The 17,075-nt window shown below is 51.3% G+C and overlaps 1 protein-coding gene across 1 annotated transcript; it reads right to left on the bottom strand.

The window, feature by feature from the left end:
• Positions 1-1,577: 1,577 nt before the first annotated feature.
• On the bottom strand, positions 1,578-12,080 carry LOC309540736 (uncharacterized protein; the record flags this gene model as incomplete). Its single annotated transcript, XM_082237797.1, has 5 exons — positions 1,578-3,248; positions 4,407-4,573; positions 5,073-5,230; positions 7,684-8,080; positions 11,999-12,080. 5 exons carry the CDS (start codon positions 12,078-12,080, stop codon positions 1,935-1,937), a joined length of 2,118 nt encoding a protein of 705 aa, XP_082093923.1. The 3' UTR covers positions 1,578-1,934.
• Positions 12,081-17,075: the final 4,995 nt, after the last annotated feature.

Here is a 17,075-nt window from a genome sequence, read left to right on the forward strand (position 1 = left end):
CAAGCCCATAGGGAAATTCGTCTTGCGAGGGAACTCGAAAACGAAAAAACCTTTCGTTTTGCGAGTTTTTCGTCTCGCGAGGCGTTCGTCTTGCGGGGTACCACTGTACTCTTTTACCCTTTAAGAAGCCCACCACGTATGAAAGAACGTTCGCCTCTTTGCATTTCCAACACTTACCGTATTTTTCGCACCATAGGACGCAGTTTTTCCGTCTTAAAAACTAAGGGGAAAAGTCTGTGCGTCCTATGGAGCGAATGCAGGGGGGGAGGCAAGCAGGAAAAGCCCCCAAGAGCCACACACAAGCTTCGCGCGGCTCTTGCGGGCTTTTCCCCAGGAGGGAGAAGGGACTGACGCAGCCAGTCAGTCCCTTCTCCCTCCTCTAGAAAAGCCTTGCACAATCTCTCCAGTCGTGGGAGGCTGCACAAGGCTAAAGAAGCCAACTTTTTAAAAATCTCTCTATCTCTACCTCCTTTTCTTTTTTCGTCCTTTCTCCACCCCCTTATTTTCTTCTGGATCAGTGTTTTTATCTAGATTAACGTTTTAGTTTGGAGGGGGGAATATTATAAAAAAGGAAACTTTGCAGCTTTTATTTTAGTATACAATAAAAACAGATTAAACAAAACACAAGAGAAGGAACTAGCATAGAAGAAGAAGAGAAAAGGGAAAGAGGGAGGATGCAAAGCCATTTACCAGAGGTAGATCTTAACCCTTGCCTCACCTGGGAGCTTCTCTGGGCAGGAATTCCCTCGGCTTAAGTGGGGTGGGGGAAGAGTGGCAGGTAGGGGGGTACCTACCTAGACAGTGAAGCCACATGTCTCTCCAATGAAAATTGGGAGTGGGCATTGTGTGAAGTGGCTGTGGATCTCCTGCCGCAGAAGTGTAGGACTGTATAGAGTTGGGAGGGCCACCCGAGGGTCATCTAGCCCAGCCCCCTCACAATGTAGGAATCACAGCTAAAGAACGCCAGGCAGAAGGTCCCCCAACCGCTGCTTAAAAGCCTCCAGTGGTGGAGACCCCCAACAAATTCCGAGGTCACAGAATTGCAGGGTTGGAAGGGAACCCCAGGAGTCATCTAGTCCAGCCCCAGTGGACAGCGGGCACGATCCATCCCGTTGTGCAAGGCTAAAGATGCTGCTCAAGGCTAAAGAGGAAGCGCGTAGCCTGTCCGTTGCTCTTTGGGGCTGGGGGGGGGGACAAGGTGCGTCCTGTGGTCCGGTGCGTCCAATAGAGCGTAAAATACGGTATCTGATTCTGTCTTATACATCTTGGCAAGCCTAAGGTAAAGCTAAAGGGACCCCTGACCATTAGGTCCAGTCGTGGCCGACTCTGGGGTTTTGGTGCTCATCTCGCTTTATTGGCTGAGGGAGCTGGCGTACACCTTCCGGGTCATGTGGCCACAGGACTAAGCCGCTTCTGGCGAACCAGAGCAGCGCACGGAAACGCCGTTTACCTTCCTGCCAGAGCGGTACCTATTTATCTACTTGCACTGGTGTGCTTTCGAACTGCTAGGCTGGCAGGAGCAGGGACCGAGAAACGGGAGCTCACCCCGTCACGGGGATTCAAACCGCCGACCTTCTGATCTGCAAGTCCAAGGCTCTGTGCTGTGGTTTAACCCACAGTGCCACCCGTGTCCCTTGGGGGGAAAGCCTACTTGGGAGTAAATTCCAACCCTAGAATTCCATGAGTCTTCTGGCATCTTTGGCTGCCCTGCTCTCCACAGCCTCTTGCCAAGCACCGAGGCCTCACTCTGGCCCTCACTTCATCTCAGCCGATCCCTTGCAAGGGACCTCGTTTTCCCGCCCCGCCCCAGGCTCTGCTGGCGTTTGGTGGGTGCAGAGACAGCGCTTGAATTCTGCAAACTTAACACTCGCTTTGCGCTCTGAGCCTCAGCGCAAGGGGGATGCCCCATTGCAGGCTGAACGGAGCAGAGACTTTCACCTCCACAGGACGAGCAGGTCCAGGCGTTCGCGGCGGACCCTCCTGAGCAGCTGGTCATGGTCTCCCCGGGTAACGTCCGGGCAGCCTTGCAAGTCCAGGTGTCCCAGCTGATTCTCCGAAGACAGCAGCAGGTGGGCGGTTTGGGCAGACACCTGGCTGTGGGCCAGGGAGACCTTGCGCAGGTGTGCCAGGGGGGTGCCAGGGGTCTCCAGCACCTTCTGAAGCAGCCCGTCCAAGGGGAAAGGCATGTGGATCAGCTCCAGGGTTTCCAGGCACGGGGAATTCCTCAGCAGAGACAGGAGGGTGGCGCTCAGCACCGCGGAGTGCGGAGAAGGCAGAGGAGCGTCGGACGCGGCCAAGATGAGCCGAAAGGCACGGAGTCGAGGGAATTTGTTGAGGGGAACGAGGCTGACATCCAAGCCTCCGTCCCCGTTTGCAGGCGGTTCCCAGTGCCAGCCGGGCAGCTGCGGGGCGCAGAAGGAGGCACTGAGCTCCCGGAGGTTCGGGCAGCGGCTCAGTAGGGTGGGGAAGGAGAGAGGGTCTTCGAGGGAGAAGCCCCCCAGGGAGAGGGTCTGGAGCTGGCTGCCCTGGGCGGCGGCCAGGGGCAGCAGCTCCCCCAGGTGCCTGCTCCCCTGGCAGCTCAGCGTCAGGTGGGCAAGGCGGTGCCAGGACAGCAGGGGGCTTTGGCCCTTGGCAGGGCCGTCTTCCAGGATCACCGTGGCCCTTGCCACGTGGGGGCACGCAGCACAGATGGCAGGCAAGGAGTCCTCGCTCACCTCCAGCATCTCCCGGAGGGGCAGCGTGAGCTTGGCACTCCCCTCGCCTGTGAAGGAAGGTGCCCTGTGCCGCAGCGCCAGCTCCTCCAGGGACGGAAACTCTGGGGGGAGCTGGGCCCCGCCAAACTCCTGGTGGTGGACCAAGCGCACGGCGTCCGGGACGAGGCTGCTGGCCAGGGACTTCAGGCTGGGCAGTGCCAGCAGCAGGAACACCAGGGACCAGAGGAGGTCCTGGCTGGAGGCGCTGGGTTCGAGGTCCGACGCTGCCAGCGCCTGCAAGGCCGGGCAGCAGAGGGAGCCCGCGATGGGGTCATAGGCCAGGTGCAGAAGGGAGGCCCCAGAAAGCCGGGCGCAGGCAGAGACGTCCAGCTCACGCAGCCGGCGGCAGGAGGAGCCCACAGCTGAGAGGACGGCTGTGTTGCACTGCGTCCCTGAGAGGTTCAGCTTCGTGAGGCTGGACAGGATTTCCGCCAGGTCAACCAGGGAGTCGGCGGGGATCCGGCTGCAGCCGCGGAGATCCAGGGAGGACAGGTTCTGCCTCGGGAAAAGGAGCGAGAATGAGAGTAGGACGGAGGGCAAAGGGACCCCAGGAATTATAGGGACAGAACTACCGAAACGATATAGAAGCTTATTCCTGTATGCTACCACAGCGGCAAGAATGTTACTCGCCCCCAAATGGAAAGAAGCAGAAGTCCCAGAAAAGGAAGAACGGATGCAAAAACCTATGGGATACGCAGAAATGGCAAAACTTACCGGAAGAATAAGAAATCAATATACTTTTTAGAAAAGAATGGAAATGCTTTATTGACCATTTACAGATAAATTGTAAACAGATAAGAAGGTTGGCAGGGCTATTGTAATAACCTGCAGTTTGATAAGAGTATATATGTAAAGTAGAGGAATAAATGAGCAAATTAAGTTAATTTAGATAAGCAGAAGATATTAAAAATAAAGTTAAGGAACCGCAGAAAGACGGGGAAGGAAGTCAAATTTTGAAATGCTAAAATGATTGTAAAATTAGTGAAATGTATACACCTGAAAAGCATAAAAATATATTTTTAAAGGATCCTGGGACACCATGATTAGGTGGCCATGCTGCCAGCAGAGCAAATTAATTATTATTACCGTGTTGGCCTGAATACATGCCACACCCGAATATAACCTGCATCTTTAAATTTCAAGGGGGGGGAAAAGAAAAGACAATACTCGAAAATGAGACGCTCCCTTAAAATTCCACAGGAACTCACACCTGTTTTGTTTTACCGTATGTCTGTTTCAAAGCCTATTTTTGTAAGGTCTCGATTTTAAGCCCCACTAACCTTTCATGGTTGGAATTTGGGGAAAAAGTGAGGCTTATATTCAGTCCAATACGGTATTATTATTATTATTATTATTATTATTATTATTATTATTATTATTACTACCCAGCCACTCTGGGCAGCTGCCAACAGAGTAAAACCATAATAAATTATCCAACATTAAAAGCTTCCCTATACAGGGCTGCCTTCAGACGTCTCCTAAAAGTTCTCTGCCTCCTTGACATCGCATGGGAGGGCATCCCATGGCCCCGATCCGAGCACATCAAGCGCCTGAGCGAAGCCACATGGCAGGAGGCCAGGGAGAGGAAGCGGCATCTCAGAAGACGCGCCTCCCTGAGGGATCTCCGTCCTGGCACACTGCACCCCCCCTTACCTTGCAGCGCACGGTGATGATGTCTGCGATGGCCTTGGTGACCAGCTTTGGGCAGGTGCTGAGGCTCAGCTGCGTCAGGTGAGGCACCAGGAGCAGGTGCAGCATGGGGCGGGTCAGGCGCCCGCTCTGCCCCATCAGCTGGAGCAGCTCCTGGACGACACAGCCAGCTGGGAAGGGGGGAGGAGAGACCCAAAGGTGTTCATCTGTGCTCACAACACCACCACCACCACCACAGTGGACACTCGTGTCGCGAACGTGATCCATGCGGGATGCACGTTCGCAACTCGCAGCGTTCACAACCTGCAACGGCACATCTGCGCACGCATGGGTTGTGATTCGGGGCTTCTGCGCATGCACAAAGTGCGATTTAGCGCTTCTGCACATGCACGACCACCAAAACCTGGAAGTAACCTGTTCCAGTACTTCCAGGTTTTGGCAGGTCCGCAACCCGAAAAAATGCAACCTGAAGCATCTGTAACCCGAGGTAGGACTGTAATTCATTACTTATAGCCCACCCCCCTGGCTGGCTTTCCCCAGCCGCTCTGGGCGGCTTCCAACCCCAAGACTGCCGGCCGGCTGCCATCATGGGAGGCAAGACTTCAACCGGTGCTGCTGCTGCTGCCGGCTGGGGGCTCCTGGGCGCTGCCCCCTTCCGCCCCCACTCACCCAGCTCGCTGAAGGGCCCCATGATGTAGCGGAAGTGGTATTCGTCCAGGTATTTGTCGGCGTAATCCTTGAGCCAGAGGCAGCTCATGTTCCCGGCCACATTCTCCAGGCAGAGTCTCTGCAGCGCCTGCACCTCTTTCCGCCTGGGCATGGGGCTCCTGGCAGAAAAGAAGGAGGAGAAGAGGCGTTGGCAAGGGACGGGCGGGCAGACGGGCAGTTCCTCCCCTCCCCTGCTCCCAGTCAGGGTGGAGCTGCTCTCTTGGCAGGATGACAGGCCCCACGGGTGGGGTGTGAGGTCATGCCACGATGTCATGCCAGTGTGACATCACTCGCGCCCTCCTGCCCTTTGGCTCTCCTCATCCATGGGGAAACTTTCTTTTTTCCAAATCCTTTATTCTTTTATTCACATAATATACATTCTTTACAACAAACAACTCCAAAATAAACAGGCAACTCCAAAATAAAATCATTTGTAACAAAACCAGAAGTCTGATGTTTTCCTTTACACTGATCTCCTCTCCGATACCTTTACTTGATGTTTCTTGCTGCTTTCTGCTTTCTTTATAGAATCTTTATAAAAATTTAAACCTCTTAAATCCTATACCAACCTTTAACAATTTCAATTAATCCCTTCACCTCCCTCCCCCACAGCCCAGTACTTCCCTCCACCCGTGTACCTGCTATTATTTTGGTTATTGTTGTGTTATTCACTTTATTTGTTATTCCACCCTTAATATATTATTATCCTATCTCCTTGAGCCTTTTAAACTTTTGCACGGGGGCACTTTCGTTTCTCTCAAGCTCTGGGCTGCCTTCCGACAGCTGCGCGCGCATGTGTGTGTGCGGGGGATTTCATGAATGAGTTCCTCCTTTATGAATCATTGGCCAACCTGGAATGAGGCGGTGGCCGGAATCTCTGGTTTGGCCTGGGAAGGAGGGGGGAGAGCGGCCCAGGGGGGACGGGGAGGGGGACTCTCCTCTCTCCTGCCAGGGGTGGGCAAAGCCCCCATGCAGACTCCCCACCGCCCAGGATCATCATCATCATTTTATTTACAGTGGTACCTCGGGTTAAGTACTTAATTCGTTCCTGAGGTCCGTACTTCACCTGAAACTGTTCTTAACCTGAAGCACCACTTTAGCTAATAGGGCCTCCAGCTGCTGCTGTGTCACTGCCACACGATTTCTGTTCTCATCCTGAAGCAAAGTTCTTAACCTGAAGCACTATTTCTGGGTTAGCGGAGTCTGTAACCTGAAGCGTATGTAACCCGAGGTACCACTGTACTTAATTCATTCTGGAGGTCTGTTCTTAATCTGAAACTGTTCTTAACCTGAAGCACCACTTTAGCTAATGGGGCCTCCCGTTGCTGCCACACCGCTGCTGTGCAATTTCTGTTCTCATCCTGAAGCAAAGTTCTTAACCCGAGGTACTATTTCTGGGTTAGCGGAGTCTGTAACCTGGAGCGTCTGTCACCCGAGGTACCAGTGCCTTTATACCTCACCCAGCCCAGCCATTCTGGGTGGCTTCCAACACATATCAAATGAAGCAGGATTCAACAATCCATTGGAATCCAATAGTAAACAGTAAAATTAAACACCCGCAAATCCTAAAGAGTTTACACTGATCAGTTTCAGTGACAGGATGGGGGGGGGGGAGAAAGCGGAAGCTTTGGGGTGGGGCTAGAAGGGGGATCCTGGTGGGCTTGTCCCGGGCGGGGAGGGGAAGGGGGCGCCGATCGGGACCCGGGACCAAGAGAGCAGACCTGTCAACGTTTCCCTTTTCTCATGAGGAATCCTATTCGGAATAAGGGAATTTCCCTTAAAAAAGGGAAAACGTTGACAGCTATGTGACTGGGGAGGCAGAGCAGAGCCATAATGTGGGTGGGAAGTCCTAGCGCAATCTTTTGAGCATCTTTGTGTTTAATAAAGGTAAAGGTAAAGGGACCCCTGACCATTAGGTCCAGTCATGGTTAACTCTGGGGTTGCGGCGCTCATCTTGGCTGAGGGAGCCGGCGTACAGCTTCCAGGTCATGTGGCCAGCAGGACTAAGCCGCTTCTGGCGAACCAGAGCAGCGCACGGAAACGCTGTTTACCTTCCCGCCGGAGTGGTACCTATTTATCTACTTGCACTTGGACGTGCTTTCGAACTGCTAGGTTGGCAGGAGTTGGGACCGAGCAACAGGAACTTACCCCATCATTGTGGGGATTCAAACCGCTGACCTTCTGATCGGCAAGTCCTAGGCTCTGTGGTTTAATAGGTTACTGTCATAGCTGTCAACTTTTCCCTTTTCTTCCGAGGAATCCTATTTGGAATAGGGAAATTTCCCTTAAAAAAAGGGGAAAGGTTGGCAGCTAGGGTTATTGTCTTTTAGTGTTTTGTTGGAAGCTGCCCAGAGTGGCTGGGGAAGCCCAGCCGGATGGGCGGGGTGGAAATAATAAATTATTCTTATTATGATGACTCCTACAGTACTGCCATAGTTGGCAGCTGGACAGTAGACCAAGAAGCCCCCCCACCCCTCCCTCCCCTGGCCAAATGGCCACAGTCCCCCCCCCCCACCATGGGACCAGGTCTGTATTCCAAACCTCCGCCCTCCTGGCCCCCGCCAGCCCTTACCCTGCCGCTGGATCCCTCCTGCCGCCGATCCGCCCGTCTCCCCGCCGCCCTCCTTCCCGGGAGCCCAAAGGATCGAGTCCCTCTTCCTCCTCCTCCTCCCGCCCACGCGGCCGGGGAGCAGCCAGGCCCCGCCCCTCGCCGGGCGGAAGGCGCCGCGGCCCCGCCCCCTCGGCTTCGCCGCCCCGGAGGCGCCTGCGCGGGCCCCAGGGGGCCTTCGGGGCGGGGAGCTGCCCCGCGCGGCGCCTGCCCTGGGAAGTTGTGGGAGTCGCCGGTGGTGGGGCTGGGCGGGCGGCGGCGAGAGGGCAGCCCGGGCGGGGGCCTTGCGGGCAGGGCGGAGGCCGGCGCGGCGGCGGAGCCAGGAGGGAGCCGGTGAGTGAGGGGGGAGAGGGGGGGGGTCCTGAGGCGACAGGCCGGGGGGGGGAGAGGGGAGAGAGACCCGGCCGAGAGACCTCGCGGGGCGGGGGGGGGGGCGCCGGGCGGAGGCAGCAAGCAAGGAGTCGGGGGGGGGAGCCGGGGGGGGGACACCGGAGCTCAACCCCCCCTCATAGTTATTACCTCTTGACATGTATTTAAAACGGGGGAGGCCCAACTCGGCCCTCCAGATGTTTTCGGACTACAACTCCCATCATCCCTGACCACTGGTCCTGTGAGCTGGGGATAACAATAATAAGGATAATAGTGATAATAATCAACTTTTATTTGTATCCCGGCCGGGAAGAGGAGGGGGAAGGGACCGGGGCTCAAACCCCCCCCAAATAATTATAACCTCTTTACATTTATTTAAAACGGGGGAGGCCCAACTCGGCCCTCCAGATGTTCTGGGACTACAACTCCCATCATCCCTGACCACCTGTCCTGTTAGCTAGGGAAAATAATAATAATAATAATAATAAACTTTTATTTGTATCCCGGCCAGGAAGAGGAGGAGGGAGGCGGGACTCAACCCACCCAATATTTATTACCTTTTTTACATTTATTCAGAGCAGGGTGGCCCAACTTGGCCCTCCCGACATTTGGGGACTACAACTCCCATCATCCCTGACCACCAGTCCTGTTAGCTGGGGATAACAATAATAAGGATAATCATCATCATCATCATCAACTTTTATTTGTATCCCGGCTGGGAAGAGGAGGGGGAAGGGACCGGGGCTCAAACCCCCCCCCCCATAATTATTACCTCTTTACATTTATTTGGAACAGGGATGGCCCAACTCGGCCCTCCAGATGTTTTGGGACTACAACTCCCATCATCTCTGACCACCTGTCCTGTTAGCTAGGGAAAATAATAATAATAAGAAGAAGAAACTTTTATTTGTATCCCGGCTGGGAAGCGGAGGAGGGAAGTGGGACTCAATCCCCCCCCCCCAATAATTATTACCTTTTTAACATTTATTTAGAACAGGGATGGCCCAACTTGGCCCTCCCCATGTTTCATCATCCGCGCCCACTGGTCCTGTTAGCTAGGGATAATAATAATAATACTAATAATAATAATACAGTGGTACCTCGGGTTACAGACGCTTCAGGTTACAGACTCCGCTAACCCAGAAATAGTACCTCGGGTTAAGAACTTTGCTTCAGGATGAGAACAGAAATTGTGCTCCAGCTGCACAGCGGCAGCGGGAGGCCCCATTAGCTAAAGTGGTGCTTCAGGTTAAGAACAGTTTCAGATTAAGAACAGACCTCCAGAATGAATTAAGTACAGTGGTACCTCGGGTTACATACGCTTCAAGTTACATACGCTTCAGGTTACAGACTCCGCTAACCCAGAAATAGTGCTTCAGGTTAAGAACTTCGCTTCAGGATGAGAACAGAAATTGTGCTCCGGGGGCACAGCAGCAGCTGGAGGCCCCATTAGCTAAAGTGGTGCTTCAGGTCAAGAACAGTTTCAGGTTAAGAAGGGACTTCCAGAACGAATTAAGTACTTAACCCGAGGTATCACTGTAATAGGGACGCGGGTGGTGCTCTGGGTTAAACCACAGAGCCAAGGACTTGCCGATCAGAAGGTCGGTGGTTCGAATCCCCGTGACGGGGTGAGCACCCGTTGCTCGGTCCCTGCTCCTTCCAGCCTAGCAGTTCGAAAGCATGTCAAAGTGCAAGTAGATAAATAGGTACCACTCCGGCGGGAAGGTAAACGGCGTTTCCGTGCGCTGCTCTGGTTTGCCAGAAGCGGCTTAGTCCTGCTGGCCACATGACCCTGAAGCTGTACGCCGGCTCCCTCGGCCAGTAAAGGGAGATGAGCGCAACAACCCCAGAGTCGGCCACGACTGGACCTCATGGCCAGGAGTCCCTTTACCTTTACCTTTACCACTGTAATAATATTAATAATAATAATAAAAATAAACAACAACTTTTATTTGTATCCCGGCCGGGAAGTGGAGGGGGAAGGGACCGGGGTTCAAACCGCACCCATACTTATTACCTCTTTACATTTATTTAGAACAGGGATGGCCAAACTCGGCCCTCCAGCTGTTCTGGGACAACAACTCTCATCATCCCTGACCACTGGTCTTGTTAGCTGGGGAAATAATAATAATAATAATAATAATAATAATAAAGTTTTATTTGTATCCCGGCCGGGAAGCGGAGGAGGGAGGCGGGACTCAACCCACCCAATATTTATTACCTTTTTAACATTTATTCAGAGCAGGAATGGCCCAACTTGGCCCTGCCGACATTTGGGGACTACAACTCCCATCATCCCTGAGCACTGGTTCTGTTAGCTAGGAATAATGATGATGATGATGATGATAAGGATAAATTTTTATTTCTATCCTGGCTGAGACCGGGCTCAGGGTGGCTAACATCAAATATAAACATGGATATAAAATCAAGCAATAATTAAATCGCCTCTTTAAAACAAATCAGGAGAGAATTAAAATCTGAATTAGATGGCTTTCCGCCAGATTTGGGTGTTTAAAAAAGTGTGACGTGGAAGCTGTAATTTTGTAGCTGTGACACTTTAGAATTGTGGAAAAGGATCATTGAAAGGCACTGCTTCTGTAGTTAAGTATTTTCTCCAGATACTAACAATATTTTAAAAAGTCAAGAACTTCAGCTGTTTTTATGTGGCTTGAAAGCGGCCTTCAGGTACTTTATTTGCTTTTTATCTGTTGAACGCTTATGGCTGGAGGGGTCCCAAAACAGCTGGAGGGCCGAGTTTGGCCCACAGTGATTTAAAATACGTGATAAAATGAAGGAGGGCAACGTAAATTGGAAAAGGTACAAATGCTATAAGGTAAAATTGGAATGATAAAAAACCATGAGGCGGGATGGAGGGAAGTCAACAGCTCGCGTGAGCAAATGAGGAAAGAGTTCCATAAAGATGTATTTAACATTATAAAATGGAAAACCTAATAAATATATTATTTTTAAAAATCAATCCCCCCCCAACTCAACAGGGCTATCAAGGCATCTTGGCAGGGGCGGCCTTCCCTCATGAAGACAGGCTTTTTGGTTTAAGGAAAATGTGGGGAAGGTGGCTGGGCGAGGGGGGCAATAAAAATTTATGAAGGGATGCAGAGCAGGGAGAAAGTGGACTGGCAGTGAAAGATTTCCTTCTCTCGAACTGAGGGCATCCGACAAAGTGATTCAGGACAGGGAGACAAAAGTCCTCCTTCACGCAGCGCATCGTGGAGCTACGGAACTCCCTCCCACAAGAGGCAGGGGCCGCAGTGCTGGATTTACATATAATCTAAACAAGCTATAGCTTAGGGCCCCACTCTCTTAGGGCCCCCCAAAAAAATTAAAGAAAAAGAAAATGTATTTCACTATTAATATACTTCTCCTTAATTATATTTCAGTTCAACAATTACTTTGATAAAATACATATTTTGTGATGTGCAAATGGCTTTAGATACCTCTTTGTTCCATAAATTACCATATAGCATATATTCAACACAAAAAACATTGACAATTTGTTGTGGAGAAAGGACAGCTGGATATATAAAGGGCCCCATTACCTTCAGGAGCTGAGGGCCTCATCAAACCTAAATACGGCCCTTGCGGGGGGTAATAATAATAATAATAATAATAATAATAATAATAATAATTTATTATTTATACCCCGCCCCTCTGGCTGGCCTTAGAGGAGGATTGGACCAATTCCCAGAGGGCTCTTGAGGGCGACTTTCTTCTTGGTGTCATTCTGGCTCATGGGAGCCAATGGATCTCGCCTGCATTCAGAACCCATTTCCCACTGCCTCTCTTTCCTGGGGTTCCTGCAGACCTTTCACTGCAGCCCCTTCCTTTCAAGCCCCACTGGATTTTGCTATGTGGGGAGGAAATCTTGTGCTGCAGGGTTTGCTTCACTCACCATTTCCTCCTTCCCGGTGGGCCTGTTGACCTTCAAGCGGTCTGGGCTCTGACAGGAGATGTTTGCATTGCGGGCTGGACATGGGTGCTTCTTCCCATGCTTCAGTGTGATGACAGAATCTGCGCAGGCTGAACAAAATTAGAATAATGAAATACAATGCACATCCCTGGAGGGAAAAAATCTCATTTTTTTTAAGACTACCATTTGTGTCTGTAATGTCTCCGCTCATTTGCTCTATTCTTAACATTTTAAAGGTGGGCGTTTGTTTGGGTGGCAGGTTTTGTTGCACACACCCCTCCCCAAGTGCTAGTTTCTTGCCCTCAATTTTTAACTGAACAGTCAAGCAAACTCTTCCCTCACATTTTTTGTCAGCCCATGATAGTCTTCAAACACCCTGCCAAAAGGACTCTGTTCAAAACTGGGGAGTCTAAAAAATTACGGGGTGTTGGGAAGAGGCAGATTCCACCAAGGATCACTTTTTTCTTGATGAATGTCAGTGAGCAGGCTTTTTGGGCCAGAGGCTTTTCTTTGGCAGCAGATCAGCTAGTATGACAAAGGCGCAGGCGACTGAGCTTTCGCTGGGAGGCTGCTAGCATCTGCTGTGCAGCGACAAGTCAGCAACTGTCGGACTTGCTTCACGTGATAGAGGGCAGCCCGTCCTGTGCGCTTTAAAGTTTTCCTTCCGCAGCTCCACCCAGTTGTTCTACACAGAGAATACATCCTGTAGCTCATAGAGGCAGAATATTACAAGGAGGTGCTAAGAAACTATTGTCTGTGCCTTGATTATTGTCATTTGCTCTACGCGGGGCTGACCATGAAGCTGAGCCAGAAACTCCAGCGGGTGCAGAATGCCGCGGTGAGGCTCCTTACGGGGTCCTTACTGCGGGATCACATTCACCCGGTGCTGTACCAGCTGCACTGGCTCCCAGTGGAGTACAGGGTCAGGTTTAAGGTGCTGGTTCTAACCTTTAAAGCCCTATACAACATGGGACCCTTGTACCTACAGGACCGCCTGTCCTGGTATGCCCTGTGGAGGGCCTTACGATCCGCCAACAATAACATCTTGCAGATCCCAGGCCACAGGGAGGTTAGGCTGGCCTCGACCAGAGCCAGGGCCTTTCCTGCCTTGGCCCCAGTCTGGTGGAACGCTCTGTCCCAAGAGACCAGGGCCCTGCGGGACTTGACATCTTTCCGCAGGGCCTGCAAGACAGAGCTGTTCCACCAGGCCTTTGGTCGGGGCCCAGTCTGACCCCCTCCTTTTATAAGACCCTGCATATAAGTGGCCTCTCTATCTCTTCTCACTGGCTCATACAAATAGCTGAGCCCGATGAGTACTTAAGGTCCCTAACCCTATAGTTATAATTTGTGGGTAGCCATCTGAGTTTATTTTGATTTTAATCCGATTTTAAGCTGTACAGTCCTACCTCAGGTGACAGACGCTTCAGGTTGCATTATTTGGGGTTATGGACCGCCAAAACCTGGAAGTACCGGAATGCACCGCTGCGGGTTGCGAACGTGCATCCCGCACGGATCACGTTCGCAACCCAAGTGTCCACTGTATTTCAGTTGATTGCTGAATTTATATTTTAATATATTATATATTTTGATGTTAGCCACCCTGAGCCCGGTTCTGGCTGGGGACAGCGGGATATAAATAATACTATACTATAAATACTATAAATAATAATACTTATTATTATTATTCTTATTCTTATTCTTATTATTTCCTTGCTGGCCCCTGCCGGAATTGTGCAGTGTGGGCCAAGAGTGCTGCATCTTTGCTGGGACCTGCCTGCTTCTTTCAGTGGACTAGGATGACTTCTTTGACCTCTTGGGACCTTCGTGGCATCATGACTGCGACTGAGCAGCTGGCGGCTTGAAGCTGCTGGTTGGGAGAGCCTCACGTGGAGCGGCTTCCTTCTGGGAGCAACATGGGCTGCTTCTGGCTGGGTTCTGCTGGTGGCCCTGATCCTCTAGTGAGATCTGGACCAAAACGGGAGAAAATGCTCCCTAATGGGAATCATGTCTGGAGGCCACATCTTCCTCACCCTCCCTCTTCCTGCTGCTGCTGCTGACTATGGGGAGGTTTCTTTCATGATCTGCGACAGGCTCCCCTTGGGGCCCCTGAGAGCCGGTGGGCTGTAGTGGCTGGTGCGCTGGACTAGGACCTGCGAGACCAGAGTTCTAGTGCGCACTCGGCCATTATGCTCCCTGGGCAAGACTGGACCAGTCCCTGGCTCTCAGGTTAACCTACCTCATGGCATTGTTATGGGCATTGAATGAGGAGGGGGAGACCCATGTATGCCACACTGAACTCCCGGAGGGAATGGTGAGATAGAAATGTAATAAATAAAGAACCTTCCGACTTCTGTTGGAAACGGGATCTTGGAACAGACGGGACCTTTACCAGGTTCTTGAGCGTCTCTGAAATATACAGTGACTGCTGGGAAGAGATGGTTGCGACATTTGCTCCTGAGCAACTCACGCTTACAGGGCGATGGAGCCAGCTCTTTAAATTAGATGGGGGGAAATATTATTTCCTTTGGCTTGTGAAAGCTGCTTGGGCCAAACATTAGAAGGCAAAGCATGATGGAATGACGGAAGGAAACGGAAGTTTAATTCCAGTATATGGGCCTAATACCGACGAACAAGAGAACCACTATATCTCATGAGAATACCAAAGAGAGCAGCAGTTTAAGTAAGAGATTTTGAACTCTGAAGAATAGAAGAAGTGTGATCAAGCACTTCTAGAGCAGCTTTTGACCTCTGTCCCGGCACGTGTCGCACCTGCTGCCCTGCTATCTGATAGTCAGGTGAAAGGGGCTGGCTGTGGAATGATGGGGTGGTGGGTGACGCATTCAGATGAATATGATCTTGAACTTGAAATAGACTAACCTCCTTGTTACCAGACAGGCGCATCCTCAGATCCTTGGTGTGTTGCTATGGTTACGCCTTCAGTGAAGTGTTTCAGATATATTGATTTGCAGCTTTGGTTGCTCCAGTTTAAGCTGCAAAAAGAAGAAGAAGAAAAGACATGAGAGAGCGTTTGGACGGGCGTCAGGGGGCATCTGTTTGAATAGCCCCTTTTCTGTGCTTCTGAAGGCGCTGCAGCCTCACTCCCTTGGCAGAGCTGCTCCAGCTACTGCTGAAACGGTAAAATGGTGCAGTTTGTCAGTGCGCAAATGCACACAGCTTGACTCAGCAGGGTCCTAGTGCCAAGTGGATCTCGGTTCTCCTTGGGTGAGGAGCTTGGACCAGGAGTCGGGAGCCCTGCTCCCGGGGATTCAGTGGCAGTGTCCTCAGTTGCTGCATTGGTTCTTTTGAGAGAGGTTGATCTGGTGGAAACTCACACTTCAGTGGTTATTATTTATTTTGAATATTTATAGGCAGCTAAACGTTACTGAATATTACAGTGTATAAAACAACAATAAAAATACAACAAATAAAAAGAGAGAAGAGAGAATTTTTCCAAAGGAAAACTGGATACTGCCCACAAGTCAATTCATCCTTCTAGAAAAAAACAGGGGTTGTTTTTTCTTTTAAGCCTCTGACAAGATGTGTGCTGTGCTGGAGCCAAACTTCAGTGGATAGCATGTGCCACTGGGCTGCCATAAGATGCCTGCAGTGAACCAGCAGCAAAAAGGGGGGCAAGGCGAATCTGGGATATCCTGTCTCAAGCGTTTAGGGCACCGTCCACTAAGACCTTCAATTTGGCCTGGTTGACGGCCAGCGCAGTTCCCTGAGGAATGGTATCCTGAATAGGCAGACAGCAGCCTCTGCCCCAAGCCCTGCTGCCACATCATGCGCTAGCTGCAGTTTCCCCATCAAACATCAGGGCTGTCCCACATCAGCCCCTTGCAAGATTCTGGGTAGGATGCCACTCTCAGTAACGCATGCCTGGCCAGTGCCTTCCTCAAGAGTGGAGTTGTGGGGAAGGGAAGTCTTATTCAGTAACAGCACCACCCGGCTAGGGAGCAAGGGGCACCAGGCAGCTGTAGCAGGAGAGACGAGAATAATAATAATGATATATAATAATAATTTATTATTTATACCCCGCCCATCTGGCTGGGTTTCCTCAGCCACTCTGGGCTGCTTTCAACTGAATATTAAAAACAATATAGCATCAAACATTAAAAACTTCCCTAAACATGGCTGCCTTCAGATGTCTTCTAAAAGTCAGATAGTTGTTTATTTCCTTGACATCTGAGGGAAGGGTGTTCCACAGGGCGGTGCCACCACCGAGAAGGCCCTCTGCCTGGCTCCCAGTAACCTCACTTCTCGCAATGAGGGAACCTCCAGAAGGCCCTTGGAGCTGGACCTCAGTGTCCGGGCTGAGAGATGGGGGAGGAGACGCTCCTTCAGATCTACTGGGCAGAGGCCGTTTAGGGCTTTCAAGGTCAGCACCAACACTTTGAATTGTGCTCGGAAACGTACTGAGAACAGCATACGAGCCACTTAATGTCCACCTCTTCCCTTGTTGCCCTTCTGTGAATATGACGGAGTAGGGAACGGAGGGGCTGCTTGAGGTCCACCTGGGCCATAAGATGACCCTGTGCAAGGCTGCCTTTTTTCCTAAATCAAATCGCTGCCATTGTGATCCCAGTTCTGTGCGGCTGCATCTCCCAGCCTCAGAGGCAGCTGACTGCTAGTTGTTTGGACCTTCAACCTTTTTTTGATATATGTCCCAAGTGCCTTCTGAGGCATTAGTATTCTATTTCTGTGCTCCATTTCCACCCAGTGGGCTGCATGGCGGAATGGGGATTCGAACTCTGCCCTTCCAGTTCCTAGTGTGGCAGCAGTTAAGTCCTCTTCCAAACTGGAGACTGCAGATCCCTTTCCTGTGTGCAGGTCAGGGAATCCCTGCCTCCTTGGATGCATAACTGTGTAGCTCAGCTTTAATGGGGATTGGATGAAATTCATGGACTACAATACCAAAGAAAGGTCTACCAAGCTTGCGCATTGAGCACACTGCTTTATGGAAGTGAGTCAGGGGCAACTTACACCTGCCAGGAGCGACGCCTCAATGCCTTCCATGTGCACTGCATCAGGAAGATTTTGGGCATCACATGGCAGACGG

The sequence above is a fragment of the Podarcis vaucheri genome, assembly GCF_965113315.1.
Source record: "Podarcis vaucheri genome assembly, chromosome: 9".
NCBI lineage: Eukaryota > Metazoa > Chordata > Lepidosauria > Squamata > Lacertidae > Podarcis > Podarcis vaucheri.